The 18,320-nt window shown below is 43.1% G+C and overlaps 1 protein-coding gene across 1 annotated transcript in view; it reads right to left on the bottom strand.

Annotated features, from left to right (window-relative positions):
- Positions 1–4,243: 4,243 nt before the first annotated feature.
- Positions 4,244–18,320, bottom strand: part of LOC137095513 (neuronal PAS domain-containing protein 3-like) — a 92,073-nt gene continuing 77,996 nt past the window's right edge. The window contains exons 10-11 of the mRNA XM_067462267.1: positions 15,759–15,856; positions 4,244–7,083 (exon numbers count right to left, since the gene is read on the bottom strand). Coding sequence (XP_067318368.1) covers positions 5,900–7,083; positions 15,759–15,856 — 1,282 coding nt within the window. The 3' untranslated portion in view covers positions 4,244–5,899. The remainder of the gene's footprint in view (positions 7,084–15,758; positions 15,857–18,320) is intronic.

Below are 18,320 nucleotides of genomic sequence, written 5' to 3'. Positions count from 1 at the left end.
TGACATTTGTATTAAAAGACACCAAGCGCAGTCGGTCTCCGTTTTTGGGGAGTTGGGAGGTAGAGGAGAGAAGGGGGTGCAGTTTTCTCTTAATAGTTGGAGCAGCTCTGTGCATAGTTTTGGAGAGGCAATGGCTCAAAGGGTGTGAAGAAGGTTCTGGCCAAGAAATGGGAGGCTTCAGTTGCAGAATCTGCATCTTGCAGGGGTCCTCAAACCTTTGAAGCAGAGGGTTAGTTCACGGTCCCGCGGACTATAGTTTGTTGTTGTTGTTGTGTGCCTTTAAGGCTCTGGGCAATCCTAAGGCCTATCAGAGTTTTCTTGTCATTAATTATTCAAATCATTCAAAGGGATTTTGCCTTTGTCATCCTCTGAGGCTGAGAGAGTGGAACTGGCTTAAAGTCAACCACTGGGTTCAGAGCCAGTCTGAGGTGGCATACATTCTGAATTGCTTCCCTCTGTTTCTTCCCTACCACTCTTTCTTTTCTTCCTTCTCTCCTAGCTACCTTTCTTCCTTTTCTGTCTCCCTTCTTCCTTTTCCTTCCTTCTTTCTCTTTCTTTATCCCTTCCACCATCCCTCCTCTTCTTTTTCATCCCTCCTCTCCAATTTTCCTTCCTCCCTCCCTCCTACTCCTTTCTTCCTCCCCCCCCCCATCCTTCATTCTCTCCTTCCTTCCTTCCTTCCTTCCTTCCTTCCTTCCTTCCTTCCTTCCTTCCTTCCTCTTTCTTTCCTCCCCTCCTTTGTTCCACTGTTTTCTTCCTCCCTCCCTCCCTTCATTCTCCTCCCTTCCTTCCTCTTTCCTTCCCTTTTATCTCCCCTATTTTGATCTCCCCTTCCTTCCTCCCCTTTCTTCCTTCCCTCCTTCATTCTTCCTCCCTTCATTCTCTCCTTCCTTCCTTCCTTCCTTCCTTCCCTCCTTCCTTCCTTCCTCTTTCCTTCCTCCTTCCTTTGTTCCACTGTTTTCTTCCTTCCTCTCCTCCTTCATTCTCCTCCCTCCCTTCCTCTTTCCTTCCTTCCCTTGTATCTCCCCCTCCTTCCCTTTGATCTCTTTTCTTCCTTCCTTCCTCCCCCCTTCTTTCCTTACTACTTTCTTCCTCCCTCCCTTCCTCTTTCCTTCCTTGGTATCTCCTCTCCGTTGATCTCCCCTTCCTTCCTCCCCTCCTTTGATCTCTTTTCTTCCTTCCTTCCTCCCCTCCTTCATTCTGCTTTCCTTACCTCTTCCCCTCCTTCTTTCCTTACTCCTTCCTCCCCTCCTTCATTCTTCTCTTCCTCCCTCCCTTTGTTCTCTTTCCTTCCTTCTACTCTTTTCTTCCTTCCTTCCTCCCCTCCTTCGTTTCAATCTTTTCCTTCCTCCCCTCCCTCTTTCTTGCCTTTCTCCTCCCTTTCATTCTCTCTCCTTCCTTTCTCCCCTCCTTCCTTCCTCTTCCCTCCTTTGATCCCCTTCTTCTCCTCATTTGTTCTCTTTTCTTCCTCCCTCCCTCCTTTCCGTCCATTCTTTTCCTTCCTCCCCTTTCTTCCTCTCTATTTCCTTCCTTCCTCTCTCTCTTGTTCTCTTCCTTCCTCCCACACTTTCTTTGATATCCAATCAATCCAACTTACTTATGGCACCACAACAACAACAAAAACAAGGGGAGAGAGGAAAGAACATACACAAACCCATGACACCCTCATCCTTACCAGCTCCAAAGAAAGTCCAAATCTGGGGAGAAACTCAGAGGTGAGTCTAGTTTAAGGTTGGGGAAAATACCTTGACATGCCGGCTCCAACCCATGAGCTGTAGTTTGGGGATCCCAGACATATTGACTCGGGTAGCTGACGATAAAACTGCTTCCTATCCCAGAGATACTGTATTAGTGGTGTCCAACCTTTGGCCCCCCAGGTGTTTGGGGCTCTCAACTCCCAGGAGTGTAGCGCAACTCTGTCCAATGATGACAAATTCTGGGAGATGTAAGTCCCAAACACCTAAAAGGCTGAAGGTTGGACACCGCTGCGACCTCCAGCAAGGGTGGGCAAAGCATAAAGCCATCAAGTGCTCTTTACAAAAAGAGAACAAAGCCTAATCTTTGCAAGAATTGCTCAAAATTAAGACAAAATGCATTGGATTGTCGAAGGCTTTCATGGCCGGAATCACTGGGTTGTTGTAGGTTTTTTCGGGCTGTATGGCCATGGTCGAGAGGCATTCTCTCCTGACGTTTCACCTGCATCTATGGCAAGCATCCTCACTACCTCTGAGGATGCTTGCCATAGATGCAGGTGAAACGTCAGGAGAGAATGCCTCTAGACCATGGCCATATAGCCTGAAAAAAACCTACAACAACCCAAAATGCACTGGCTTTTCTGCATCACTCTCATCTTCAATTCAACCCAGTGGAAAAAAAATAGCAGCTAAATCTGGAAAGAAAAGGCAAATTGTTCAGTTCTGGTTCCTATTATGGCCAATTAACATTTGTCTTCTTGGGGTTTCCAAAGAAAAGGCAAATTGTTCCGTTCCGGTTCCTATTATGGCCAATTAACATTTGTCTTCTTGGGGTTTCCAAACAGTCCCTGAGCATTGAAAGGAAGGCCAACAAGGCTCATGGTGTATGTCTCAAAAATGTATATTTTGGTTTAATGGATTTGCATATGTGTTCAAGAGGTGTGGGATTATTTTTAAAAAATTATCTCTTGATAATTAATTGAAAAATGGATATATGTCAGCCCTTAATCAGGACATTACTTTATTGCTTGAACATTATGGTCTGTGTTATGTAACGTTACATACACTTGGCTGGGGGTGCTGCTATTGAATTAAGATGTGTATGAGGGTATTATGCACATTTATTTCACGGATTTCCTTACGTAGCAACATCACAGACGTCCCTTGAAAAATACCGATGTCACAATTCTGTTTCCAGTTGACGTGAATCCATATATAGAGACATAAATTCCAGCCGGTGCCTTTAAAGCCACAAATTATTATTTATCATATGTTCGGAAGGCAGGAGTTGAGTCCGTTTACACTTTTATTTCCTCTGAAATCCCAGATTGCCGTAAAGAAGCAGCAAAACGTCAACAAGTGAACAGTGGCAACTACATTCATCTATCCAATGAGAACAGTAGGGAAATAAAATGTACACACACATACACGCACACGGATCTTTAGCGACCGATTACACAGAAAATAAAGACCACGGCGGCATCTCAAGTGCTGCTCCGTCCGTCCCCCACCGAATTGTACAATTCTTGGTTTTGAATAAGTGCTAAACATTATGGCGTACATTTAAAAAAATAAGGACCCCTTTTAAGTGCTGTCATTTCACCCCTTTCTTCTTGTGCCAAGGAGGATGAGGATGGGATGGGAAGACACAGACTTTTCGAAAGCGGATATGAATCTGCACAAAAGTAGGAGAAACAGGAGCAATTTTTGAGAAGCTCACAAATAGGGCATGATAATGGAAGCAGGCGTTTGTTCCCTCTCCAACATCTAGGACAGTGATGGGCAACCTTTTGAGATTGGTGTGTCAAAATTTGCCAAAAGCCTGCGCATAACTTGGGTGGGGTGTCAACTTCAAGAAAAACCCCATAATTTTGCAATATTTATAGTTTAAATAAGAAAAAAATGTATAATCCGTGCTGAGTTATGGAGTGAACAATGCTCAAACGTGCAGATGTTAAATTTGTAGAGCCTTTTACAAATTTAAGGATGGAATTAGATTAGCTCTTATAAGGTGTACTTCGCTGTATGTGGCCGCATGTCATCAAAAATAGCCATAAGTGTCAGTGCTGACACGCGTGTCATAGGTTCACCATCACGGATCTAGGATATAAGGTCAGGCTTCCATGTTTCGACAGTTACAAGCTGGGTAGATGCAAGGAATGCTGTGGATCTACCCCTGTCTCAAGTGCGGCTGGTGGGAATGAGAAAGAGAGAGGGTCTTCTCCATGACCGCTCTCCAGCTCAGGAACTCCCTCCGTAAAATATATACCGTATATATGTGGAAGTATGTAGATACAAATGTTAAGCTATGGTGACTTTCCAGAAAAGGCCAGATGGAGGAAGACAAAGGAAAGGGTGATAGGTATGAAGGAGGGGAAGGAAGGAAGGGAGGAAGGGAGGAAGGAAGAAAGAGAAGGAGGAAAATGAATGAAAAATGAAGAAAGGAAAGGAGGAAGGAAGATAGGGATATAGGAAGGAAGAAAGGCGGGAAAGAAGGAAGATAAGGAAGGAAGATAAAGGAAGATAAGAGGAAGATAAGGATGATAGGAAGGAAGGAAATAAGGAAAAAGGAGGGAAGAAAGGAAAGAAAAGGAGGAAGGAAAGAAGGAAGATAGGGATATAGGAAGGAATGAAGGTAGGAAGAAAGTAAGGAAGGAGGGTGGGAAGGAAGATAAGGATGATAGGAAGGAAGGAAGAAAAAAGGAAGGAAAGAAAAGGAAAAGAGGGAAGAAAGGAAAGGAGGAAGGAAGGAAGATGGGGATATAGGAAGGAAGGCGGGAAGGAAGATAAGAAAGGAAAATAAGGATAAAAGAAAGGAAGGAAGATAAAGATAAGGAAGGATGATCAGGATGATAGGAAGGAAGGAAGATGGAAAGAAAGAAGGGAAAAAGGAGGGAGGAAAGGAAAGGAAGGAAGATAGGGATATAGGAAGGAAGGAAGGCTGGAAGGAAGATAAGAAAGGAAAATAAGGATAAAAGAAAGGAAGGAAGATAAAGATAAGGAAGGAAGATCAGGATGATAGGAAGGAAGGAAGATGGAAAGAAAGAAGGGAAAAAGGAGGGAGGAAAGGAAAGGAGGAAGGAAGGAAGATAGGGATATAGGAAGGAAGGAAGGCGGGAAGGAAGATAAGAAAGGAAGATAAAGATGATAGGAAGGAAGGAAGAGATAAGACTCAAGGGAGCATGAATAGGAAGGTGTGATGATGCCCTTTGTGTCCTGTTTGTGGTTTCCAAGAAGCACCTGCCTGGCCAATTGGTGGACTAGAGAGGCCTTGGCTGTGACCCGTTCGTCTATTTTCAGTTCCTGTTTCACCTACACAGCGTCCTCTCACTTCCAGAAGTACTTCCAGAAAAATAACATTAATATTCTGACATGGACATTTCACTAGAGAGAATTCCAAGCGTGTATTGCAGGCAAAGGCAGTAAGTCACCCCCCTCCGTCATTTATCTTTCCGACCAGAGGATAAAAGGATGAGTGACTGAGTAATGCCTAGTTTCAGAAGAGGAAAAGTGCCAGTCCAAGGGAGACTGAGCAAGGAAGCTGAACAAGGTCCCATTCACACAAATTTACATCATCCAACTTATTTGTTGTCACGCCATACTCAATGTAGGATCTCATCCTGGGGCATATTGCAAGGAACAGTGCAACGTAGACTGAACAGAAGCAAACATTTAAGTGCTGGTGTAAGTGCACGGGACGAGAAGAGTCAGGGGTACCGGCGCCTTGCTTTGTGTTTGCAATCTGTGTATTATAATTGGGCTAGCAGGACAAGTTAGCATAGGAATCTCAAAGGCTTGAACATAACGCCTCCTGATCCACCCCTGTGGCCAGTTTCCCCAATGGCAGTACTGAAGGAATAGTTGGACCTGTAGCAGTACAAGGACAGACAACAAACACTTTCCTCTGCTTCGCAACTTTCCCGGAAAGGTTGCAACCGATCCCACGTTTCGCTGACACTGGGCTAAACCCTGAACTCACTCCATATATCACATCACTTTAAACAGCAGCAGCAGTATTTGAGGAGTTTGGGAGAAAGAGTGAGAAAGTGGAGTGAGAAGATAAGATACACGGATTTTGTTTTGAGAACAAAAGATTTTGCCTCCTGGTTTCCAGAACACATGGGCACGGCGCTGAGCTGTCGTACCAAAGCTCGTGCGAGAACCTTTTACCGCTAGAGTTTGACTATGGCAGAGACACCAAATCCTCAGTCCTCCTTGCGTTCCAGAGCAGAAGTGCCGTGGAGGCCACCACCGGCCACTGAAAAGGGCAATGCGGAAAACAGGGAGTCCGTGGCCGCGAACGTCCCCCCTGAAATCGAGTTCCCAAAGGGTGCCACCATGTTTAGCCGCTGCAAGTGGTGGTACATGAGTTCCCGGGAGGTCTTGGCCTCCGCGCCGCCCAGGTCCATGAGGTTGAGCGGGTGGGCCGGTGGCAACACATTGCTCTGCATGGCTAGCGTCATGTCGGCGGGGGCGTACCGGATGGTGCTGGTGGCGTAGAGACCCTGGGAGCCTGCTGTGCCGCCATGTGGGCCGCCAAGCTGGTGGACCAGCGGCACCACCACGTTGTTGGCGTGGAAGCGCTGGAGGACCTCCATCTCCGCCGGGTAGACCAGCGGCGTGAACGGAGTGGAGACGACCCGCTCCTCGCAGGGGGAGCCCGAGAGCGGGGGCGAGAGGGTCTCCGCCGAGGAAGGGGCGTTTGTTGCAATGGATCGGGGAGAGGTCCCAAACTGCCCTTTGGCCGCTCCGCTCTCCATCTCAGGCGGAGTGAGCACCGAGTCCGGGATGGAGACGTACAAATGGGACGAGGCGTGCCTCGGAGCGGGCCTCTCCAGGTGAAGTGCTTTGTTCACAGTGTAAGAACCACCTTTCGGGGTAGTAGGACAGGTCCAGGGGGTCCCTTTGGCGCCGGGGACCTGCTCGGACTTGATGCTAAGTGCTGGGTTGGCCTTCGGGGCCAAACTTTTCTGGGTCTGGATGACCGAGGCGAACTCCGAAGTGCTGGGGCGGCCGGAGTGGAGGTTTCTCCGCCGTCCGGCCTTGCAGCCGTTGACCTTCTTGACCAAAGCCCCCCTCGGCTGCGGGAGGAGGTCCAACTCGGATTCGCTGCCGCTGTCCGAATCCTCGGAGCTGGGCAACGAATCGTCGTCTTCTTTCGGCGGGCTCTCCGGCTGGAATTCCAACTTGATCCGTTTTCCCGGCGGCTCTTCCGCATCGCTACCTTCCGAGGCGTCTTCCGAGCGGTAGTTCATTTCCGCACCACTGGAATCGGTTTCCATTACGCGGCGATCGGCTCCGACTTCTTCCCGATCCCTCGGGTAAGTCTCCTCCAGCGTGCCGGCTTTGTAAAGCTTCCCTTGGCTGCTCTCCTTTGCAAAGCCGCTGTCTGCAAAACCGAGATTTTAAAGAAAGAAAGAGCAGGTAAATGCAACAGGTGAGGCAGCGGGAGTTGAAACACTTAGGAGGCAGACAGGTTTTATTTTGTCAAATGAAATATTTATCCACACCCGACGAGACCTAGGGAACATTTTACATGTCGGTTCGGAGCGGCTTCCTGCCAACAGCGCGGCTCATAATCACGACCGCAAGGCACAGCGATGCAGAAAAGCAGGGAGGCATTGAAGCGGTTTTTGGCACAGCGGGAACGCAGGCGCCGGCATGGCAAGGGTTTCCCGCTTTTGATGGGGAAAACCCACTTGGAAAAGTCTCATATTCTCTCCCTACAGCTGAACGAAGAGGCAGCGAGGTAGTTTCTATAACAGGCAATTAATTACCCAGAAATTTTGGCGGGCATCATATTATTTGGTTTGTTTACAAATGACATCATCCTGTAGCCACTTCCCTTACCAACAGCATAGAACACTATTTAGCTGAGTTTAGGAAAACCTAGCAATTCAAAAACATGCAAATGTGAGTAGATCAATAGGTACTGCTTCGGCGGGAAGGTAACGGCGCTCCATGCAGTCATGCCAGCCACATGACCTTGGAGGTGTCTACGGACAACGCTGGCTCTTCGGCTTAGAAATGGAGATGAGCACCACACCCCAGAGTCAGACATGACTGGACTTAATGTCAGGGGACTACCTTTACCTTTCCTAAGGAACATCTGTGGTTATGGTAAATGTGAATATAGTTGGCCCTCTATATCCACGAATCCAACATCCACAGATTCAACCATGGCTTGAAAATATTTGGGGGAAAAAATCCCAAATGTGAATATAGTTGGCCCTCTATATCCACCAATCCAACATCCACAGATTCAACCATGGCTTGAAAATATTTTGGGGAAAAAATCCCAAATGTGAATATAGTTGGCCCTCTATATCCACGAATTCAACATCCACAGATTCAACCATGGCTTGAAAATATTTTGGGGGGAAAATCCCAAATGTGAATATAGTTGGCCCTCTATATCCACGAATTCAACATCCACAGATTCAACCATGGCTTGAAAATATTTTGGGGGAAAAATCCCAAATGTGAATATAGTTGGCCCTCTATATCCACGAATTCAACATCCACAGATTCAACCATGGCTTGAAAATATTTTGGGGGGAAAATCCCAAATGTGAATATAGTTGGCCCTCTATATCCATGAATCCAACATCCACAGATTCAACCATGGCTTGAAAATATTTTGGGGAAAAAATCCCAAATGTGAATATAGTTGGCCCTCTATATCCACAAATTCAACATCCACAGATTCAACCATGGCTTGAAAATACTTTGGGGGGAAAATCCCAAATGTGAATATAGTTGGCCCTCTATATCCACGAATCCAACATCCACAGATTCAACCATGGCTTGAAAATATTTTGGGGGGAAAATCCCAAATGTGAATATAGTTGGCCCTCTATATCCACGAATTCAACATCCACAGATTCAACCATGGCTTGAAAATATTTTGGGAAAAAAAATCCCAAATGTGAATATAGTTGGCCCTCTATATCCACAAATTCAACATCCACAGATTCAACCATGGCTTGAAAATACTTTGGGGGGAAAATCCCAAATGTGAATATAGTTGGCCCTCTATATCCACGAATTCAACATCCACAGATTCAACCATGGCTTGAAAATATTTTGGGAAAAAAAATCCCAAATGTGAATATAGTTGGCCCTCTATATCCACAAATTCAACATCCACAGATTCAACCATGGCTTGAAAATACTTTGGGGGGAAAATCCCAAATGTGAATATAGTTGGCCCTCTATATCCACGAATCCAACATCCACAGATTCAACCATGGCTTGAAAATATTTTGGGGAAAAAATCCCAAATGTGAATATAGTTGGCCCTCTATATCCACGAATCCAACATCCACAGATTCAACCATGGCTTGATAATATTTTGAGGAAAAAATCCCAAATGTGAATATAGTTGGCCCTCTATATCCACGAATTCAACATCCACAGATTCAACCATGGCTTGATAATATTTTGGGGAAAAAATCCCAAATGTGAATATAGTTGGCCCTCTATATCCACGAATTCAACATCCACAGATTCAACCATGGCTTGAAAATATTTTGGGGAAAAAATCCCAAATGTGAATATAGTTGGCCCTCTATATCCACGAATCCAACATCCACAGATTCAACCATGGCTTGATAATATTTTGGGGGAAAAATCCCAAATGTGAATATAGTTGGCCCTCTATATCCACGAATTCAACATCCACAGATTCAACCATGGCTTGAAAATATTTTGGGGGAAAAATCCCAAATGTGAATATAGTTGGCCCTCTATATCCACGAATTCAACATCCACAGATTCAACCATGGCTTGAAAATATTTTGGGGGAAAAATCCCAAATGTGAATATAGTTGGCCCTCTATATCCACGAATTCAACATCCACAGATTCAACCATGGCTTGAAAATATTTTGGGGGAAAAATTCCAAATGTGAATATAGTTGGCCCTCTATATCCACGAATTCAACATCCACAGATTCAACCATGGCTTGAAAATATTTTGGGGAAAAAATCCCAAATGTGAATATAGTTGGCCCTCTATATCCACGAATCCAACATCCACAGATTCAACCATGGCTTGAAAATATTTTGGGGAAAAAATCCCAAATGTGAATATAGTTGGCCCTCTATATCCACGAATTCAACATCCACAGATTCAACCATGGCTTGAAAATATTTTGGGGAAAAAATCCCAAATGTGAATATAGTTGGCCCTCTATATCCACGAATTCAACATCCACAGATTCAACCATGGCTTGATAATATTTTGGATGTGAATATAGTTGGCCCTCTATATCCACGAATTCAACATCCACAGATTCAACCATGGCTTGAAAATATTTTGGGGGAAAAATCCCAAATGTGAATATAGTTGGCCCTCTATATCCACGAATTCAACATTCACAGATTCAGCCATGGCTTGAAAATATTTTGGGGGAAAAATCCCAAATGTGAATATAGTTGGCCCTCTGTATCCACGAATCCAACATCCACAGATTCAACCATGGCTTGAAAATATTTTGGGGAAAAAATCCCAAATGTGAATATAGTTGGCCCTCTATATCCACGAATTCAACATCCACAGATTCAACCATGGCTTGAAAATATTTTGGGGAAAAAATCCCAAATGTGAATATAGTTGGCCCTCTATATCCACGAATTCAACATCCACAGATTCAACCATGGCTTGATAATATTTTGGATGTGAATATAGTTGGCCCTCTATATCCACGAATTCAACATCCACAGATTCAACCATGGCTTGAAAATATTTTGGGGGAAAAATCCCAAATGTGAATATAGTTGGCCCTCTATATCCACGAATTCAACATTCACAGATTCAGCCATGGCTTGAAAATATTTTGGGGGAAAAATCCCAAATGTGAATATAGTTGGCCCTCTATATCCACGAATCCAACATCCACAGATTCAACCATGGCTTGAAAATATTTTGGGGAAAAAATCCCAAATGTGAATATAGTTGGCCCTCTATATCCACGAATTCAACATCCACAGATTCAACCATGGCTTGAAAATATTTTGGGGAAAAAATCCCAAATGTGAATATAGTTGGCCCTCTATATCCACGAATCCAACATCCACAGATTCAACCATGGCTTGATAATATTTTGGGGGAAAAATCCCAAATGTGAATATAGTTGGCCCTCTATATCCACGAATTCAACATCCACAGATTCAACCATGGCTTGAAAATATTTTGGGGGAAAAATCCCAAATGTGAATATAGTTGGCCCTCTATATCCACGAATTCAACATCCACAGATTCAACCATGGCTTGAAAATATTTTGGGGGAAAAATCCCAAATGTGAATATAGTTGGCCCTCTATATCCACGAATTCAACATCCACAGATTCAACCATGGCTTGAAAATATTTTGGGGGAAAAATTCCAAATGTGAATATAGTTGGCCCTCTATATCCACGAATTCAACATCCACAGATTCAACCATGGCTTGAAAATATTTTGGGGAAAAAATCCCAAATGTGAATATAGTTGGCCCTCTATATCCACGAATCCAACATCCACAGATTCAACCATGGCTTGAAAATATTTTGGGGAAAAAATCCCAAATGTGAATATAGTTGGCCCTCTATATCCACGAATTCAACATCCACAGATTCAACCATGGCTTGAAAATATTTTGGGGAAAAAATCCCAAATGTGAATATAGTTGGCCCTCTATATCCACGAATTCAACATCCACAGATTCAACCATGGCTTGATAATATTTTGGATGTGAATATAGTTGGCCCTCTATATCCACGAATTCAACATCCACAGATTCAACCATGGCTTGAAAATATTTTGGGGGAAAAATCCCAAATGTGAATATAGTTGGCCCTCTATATCCACGAATTCAACATTCACAGATTCAGCCATGGCTTGAAAATATTTTGGGGGAAAAATCCCAAATGTGAATATAGTTGGCCCTCTGTATCCACGAATCCAACATCCACAGATTCAACCATGGCTTGAAAATATTTTGGGGAAAAAATCCCAAATGTGAATATAGTTGGCCCTCTATATCCACGAATTCAACATCCACAGATTCAACCATGGCTTGAAAATATTTTGGGGAAAAAATCCCAAATGTGAATATAGTTGGCCCTCTATATCCACGAATTCAACATCCACAGATTCAACCATGGCTTGATAATATTTTGGATGTGAATATAGTTGGCCCTCTATATCCACGAATTCAACATCCACAGATTCAACCATGGCTTGAAAATATTTTGGGGGAAAAATCCCAAATGTGAATATAGTTGGCCCTCTATATCCACGAATTCAACATTCACAGATTCAGCCATGGCTTGAAAATATTTTGGGGGAAAAATCCCAAATGTGAATATAGTTGGCCCTCTATATCCACGAATCCAACATCCACAGATTCAACCATGGCTTGAAAATATTTTGGGGAAAAAATCCCAAATGTGAATATAGTTGGCCCTCTATATCCACGAATTCAACATCCACAGATTCAACCATGGCTTGATAATATTTTGGGGAAAAAATCCCAAATGTGAATATAGTTGGCCCTCTATATCCACAAATTCAACATCCACAGATTCAACCATGGCTTGATAATATTTTTTTTTGGGGGGGGGGGGGGGGGTTAATCCCAAAAGCAAACCTTGATGTTGCCTTTCTATAGAAAGGATGCCATTGTATACAATGGGATTCACACATGTAAGGATTTTGGTATTCTGGAATCAAACACCTAGCCCATCGTGCAGTACCTATTGATCTACTCACATTTGCTTGTTTTTGAACTGCTAGATTGGCAGAAGCTGGGGCTGATAGCGGAAGCTCACACTGTCCATAGACACCTCCAAGGTCATGTGGCCCGCATGACTGCAGGGAGTGCCCTTACCTTCCCGCCAGAGCGGTACCTATTGATCTACTCACATTTGCTTGTTTTCGAACTGCTAGATTGGCAGAAGCTGGGGCTGACAGCAGAAGCTCACGCTGTCCATAGACACCTCCAAGGTCATGTGGCCAGCGTGACTGCAGGGAGTGCCCTTACCTTCCTGCCGGAGCGGTATCTATTGATCTACTCACATTTGCATGTTTTCGAACTGCTAGATTGGCAGAAGCTGGGGCTGACAGCGGAAGCTCACGCTGTCCATAGACACCTCCAAGGTCATGTGGCCCGCATGACTGCAGGGAGTGCCCTTACCTTCCCGCCAGAGCGGTACCTATTGATCTACTCACATTTGCTTGTTTTCGAACTGCTAGGTTGGCAGAAGCTGGGGCTGACAGCAGAAGCTCACGCTGTCCATAGGCACCTCCAAGGTCATGTGGCCAGCGTGACTGCAGGGAGTGCCCTTACCTTCCTGCCGGAGCGGTATCTACTGATCTACTCACATTTGCATGTTTTCGAACTGCTAAGTTGGCAAAAGCTGGGGCTAACAGTGGGAGCTCACCCTGCTCCCTGGATTCGAACCTGCGACCTTTTGGGCAACAAGCTTAGCAGCTCAGTGGTTTAACCCACTGTGCCACTGGGTGCCCTAATTATTATTATTATTATTATTATTATTATTATTATTACAAAAACAACAGCAAAGACTCTGGCACAAGCCACACCAACAACAAAGACTCTGGCACAAGCCAGTAAAGGTGGTCCCAGTGGTGATCAGAACACTGGGTGCGGTGCCTCAAGACCTTGGCCTGCACTTAAACACAATTGGCGCTGACAAAATTGCCATCTGAAAGCTGCAAAAGGCCAACCTACTGGGACCTGCAAGCATTTAAAACAAGTGTTTCTCAACCTTCCTAATGCCGTGACCTCTTAATAGAGTTCCTCATGTTGTGGTGACCCCCAACCACAAATCATTTAATTAATTAATTAATTAATTAATTAATATCCCGCCCTTCTCCCCACAAGGGGGACTCAGGGCGGCTATTATTTTCATTGCTATTTCATGACTGTAATTTTGCTACTGTTATGAATCGTAATATAAATATCTCAAATGAAGGATGTATTTTCATTCACTGGACCAAATTTGGCACAAATACCTGATACGCCCAAATTTGAATATTTAATTATTTATTTATTTAAATTTATATGCCGCCCTTCTCATTCTCACCCCGAAGGGGACTCAGAGTGGCTTACAAGATATATATACTATGCTAATAATATAATATAATATAATAATATAATATATTATAAGATATATATACATACAATATATTATATTATTAGCATAGTACAATATCAGTATTAAATATTACTATATTGTACTATACCATTATATTGTAATATTATTAGTAATATTGCATGTAATATAAAATATATAATTATAATATCATATTATTAGTAGTATTATATTGTATTACATTATAATATTATAAATATTATAAATATTATAAATATTATAAATATTATATTATATTATATTATATTATATTATTGGGGATGGGGTGGGGGGATTGATTTTGTCATTTGGGAGTTGTAGTTGCTGGGATTTATAATTCACCTAAAATCAAAGAGCACTATGAACTCCACCAACAGTGGAATTGAACCAAACTTGGCACACAGAACTCCCATGACCATCAGAAAATACTGGAAGGGTTTGGTGGGCATTGACCTTGAGTATGGGAGTTGTAGTTCATCTACATCCAGAGAGCACTGTGGACTCAAAGAATGATAGATCTGGACCAAATTTGGAAAGGATACCCAATTTGTGCAAATGTGAATACTGGTGGAGTTTGGGGGAAATAGACCTTGACATTTGAGAGTTGTAGTTTCTGGGATTTATAGTTCACCTATAATCAAAGAGCATTCTGAACCCCACCAATGATGGAATTGGAACAAACTTGGCACACAGAACTTCCATGGCCATCAGAAAATACTGGAAGGCTTTGGTGGGCATTGACCTTGAGTTGTAGTTCACCTTGAGTTGTAGTTCACCTACATCCAGAGAGCACTGTGGGCTCAAACAATGATGGATCTGGACCAAACATGGCACAAAATACCCAATATGTCCAAATGTGAACACTGGTGGTGTTTGGGGAAAATATACATTGACATTTGAGAGTTGTAGTTGCTGGGATTTATAGTTCATCTACAATCAAAGAGCATTCTGAACCCCACCAATGATGGAATTGGACCAAACTTGGCACACAGAACTCCCATGACTAATAGAAAATACTGGAAGGGTTTGGTGGGCATTGACCTTGAGTATGGGAGTTGTAGTTCATCTACATCCAGAGAGCACTGTGGACTCCAAAACAGCAATGGATCTAGACTAAACTTGGCACAAATACCCAATATGCCCAAATGTGAACACTGGTGGAGTTTGGGGAAAATAGACGGTGACATTTGAGAGTTGTAGTTGTTGGGATTTATAGTTCACCTACAATCAAAGGGCATTCTGAACCCCACCAACGATGGAGTTGAACCAAACTTGGCACACAGAACTCCTATGACCAACAGAAAATATTGGAAGGGTTTGGTGGGCATTGACCTTGAGTTATAGTTCACCTTGAGTTGTAGTTCACCTTGAGTTGTAGTTCACCTACATCCAGAGAGCACTGTGGGCTCAAACAATGATGGATCTGGACCAAACTTGGCACAAATACCCAATATGCCCAAATGTCAACACTGGTGGAGTTTGGGGAAAATAGACCTTGACATTTGAGAGTTGTAGTTTCTGGGCTTCATAGTTCATCTACAATCAAAGAGCATTCTGAACCCCACCAACGATGGAATTGAACCAAACTTGGCACACGGAACTCCCATGACTAATAGAAAATACTGGAAGGGTTTGCTGGGCATTGACCTTGAGTTCTGGAGTTGTAGTTCACTACATCCAGAGAGCACTGTGGACTCAAACAATGATGGATCTCGATACTTGTATGTCCAAATGTGAACACTGGTGGAGTTTGGGGAAAAATAGACCTTAACATTTGAGAGTTGTAGTTTCTGGGATTTATAGTTCACCTACAATCAAAGAGCATTCTGAACTCCACCGACCATGGAATATATATATAATGGGCATGTTAGCCTCCCTAGAAAGAGAGATATCGGGTCCTTTAAATATGGAATTTGGGTATATTTACCTTTGAAATCCGTCCCGGCTTCAGCTTTATCGGCCGGCTTTGCAGGGATCCCGGACATTTGGAAGACATCCAGCACAGTGTTCTTGTGTTCGGGCTTGCTAGAAATACATAAAAACATAAACAAAGAAGGGGAAAAGATGAGAAAGCAATTCCAAGACAGCTCTTATTTGCCTACAGCCGGCATTGGGCAAACTTTGGCCCTCCAGGTGTTTTGGACTTCAACTCGCACAATTCCTAACAGCCTACCGGCTGTTAGGAATTGTGCAAGTTGAAGTCCAAAACACCTGGAGGGCCAAAGTTTGCCCAATACCTGACATAGAGATTTACTTAGATAATGAACCGGGCTTTGGTGCAGCTAGTTAGTAGCCAGCTGCATTAAATCACTACTGACCAAGAGTTCGAAGCCAGCCCGGGTTGGAGTGAGCTCCCGACCATTAACAGTCTAGCTTGCTGTTGACCTATGCAGCACGAAAGACAGTTTAATCTGTCAAGTAGGAAATTTAGGTACCGCTTTATGTGGGGAGGCTAATTTAACTAATTTACAGCACCATAAAACCTTCCAGCAGCATGCATAAGAATAAGGAAGTACTCCATCAAGGACTCGGTGCCACAAGTGGACGGTGAAGCGGCAGCTCTCCCGGAATCGAGCATACCCTCACGAAGCCGGAAAAGCTGGAATGTGAAATTGCCTCGGTGTCTGTCTATTTATGTTACTAGCTGTCCCTGGCCACGCGTTGCTGTGGCCCAGTCTGTGCATATGTGTTTTGTGTATGCATATATTTGTGTATATTTGTGTGTATGTGTATATATGTTTGTGTGTATATATATATATATATGTCTGTGTATATATATATATGTGTGTGTGTGTGTATGTGTGTATATATTTGTGTATTTCTGTGTTTATATGTGTATATATTGTGTATATGTGTGTGCTTGTGTATATGCATATATGTGTGTATGTATGTGTATATGTAGATGTGTGTAGGTGAATATGCATGTGCGTGTATATGTGTATATTTGTGTGTGCTTGCGTATATGTATGTGCTTGTGTATATGCATATATGTGTGTGTGTGTATGTGTATATGTATATGTTGTAGGTAAATATATATGTATGTATATTTGTGTGTGCTTGCATATATACATGTGTGTGTCTGTATGTATGTGTGCATGTGTATATGAATGTATGTATATATGTATATTGTGTATATGTGTGTGCTTGTGTATATGCATATATATATGTGTGTGTGTATGTATGTGTATATGTATATGAGTATAGGTAAATATGTATGTGTGTATATTGTATATTTGTGTGTGCTTGCATATATACATGTGTGTGTCTGTATGTATGTGTGCATGTGTATATGCATATGAATGTATTTGTATATGTATATTGTGTATATGTGTGTGCTTGTGTATATGCATGTATATATGTGTGTGTATGTGTATATGTATGTGTGTATATGTGTGTATTTGCGTGTGCTTCGTATATATGTGTGTGTGCCTGTATGTGTGTCTGTATGTATGTGTGCATGTGTATATGTATATGAATGTATGTGTATATGTATATTGTGTATATGTGTGTGCTTGTGTATATGCATGCATATATATATGTGTGTGTGCCTGTATGTATATGTGCGTGTGTATGTATGTGTATATGTAAATGAATGTATGTGTATATGTATATTGTGTATATGTGTGTGCTTATGTATATGCATATATGTGTGTATATATGTGTGCGTATGTGTATATTTCTGTGTGTTTGCATATATATGTGTGTGTCTGTCTGTCTGTATGTGTGCATGTGTATATGAATGTATGTATATATGTATAAATGGTTTATTTTGGGGGTTCTTAAGTCCATTCTGTGTGTTTTTATGAGTGATGGTCACTCGTTGACCTGATAGGTGTCTTGTGTCCAAATTTGGTGTCAATTTGCCCAGTGGTTTTTGAGTTAAACATTACATCTTTATTTATATAGATACTAGCCACTCCCTGCCATGCATTGCTGTGGCCCAGTCTGTATATAAGTGTTTTGTGTGTGTATATATTTGTGTATATGTGTGTTTGCATACATAGAGAGAGAGAGAGAGATCCTTTCCGACGGATCTTGGGACTTTTCGGAGACCTTTTTTGTGCCACCACACGATGGCACCAGATTGTCCCGGAGGAAGGCATGCATCCCTGATTGGGAGCGTGGCGATGGATGCTGCCGAGAAAAAGACGAAAATAGTCCTTCCCGAAAGAATTGCCGAAAGCGCAACTTGAATGCAAGCTGACACAGCCGGCCACCTGCAGCCTGGAATCAGCCGCACAGACGCAAAAGGCCATTGGCACTTCATTGTCCAAGAACAAGCAAGGACAGATTGGCATCGCAAAACCCTCCCGTGTTTAGGGAAAAAGAGGGAGGGAGAAAGGGGAGTGGGAGGCACATCCAGAAGACAGCAGAGTTGGGGTTTTTTTGGGGGGGGGGGGCTTTTATTGTCAAGCCAGCAAAGTTGGAAGCGGCCCAAGGAAGCGTCTCTTTCGCCTGCGTTTTTGCTGCAGAATTTGGGTCCTAATCT

This window comes from Anolis sagrei, chromosome Y (genome assembly GCF_037176765.1).
Source record: "Anolis sagrei isolate rAnoSag1 chromosome Y, rAnoSag1.mat, whole genome shotgun sequence".
NCBI lineage: Eukaryota > Metazoa > Chordata > Lepidosauria > Squamata > Dactyloidae > Anolis > Anolis sagrei.
The sequence above is the reverse complement of the archived record's forward strand: the minus strand, read 5'-3'. Positions and strand labels throughout refer to the sequence as shown.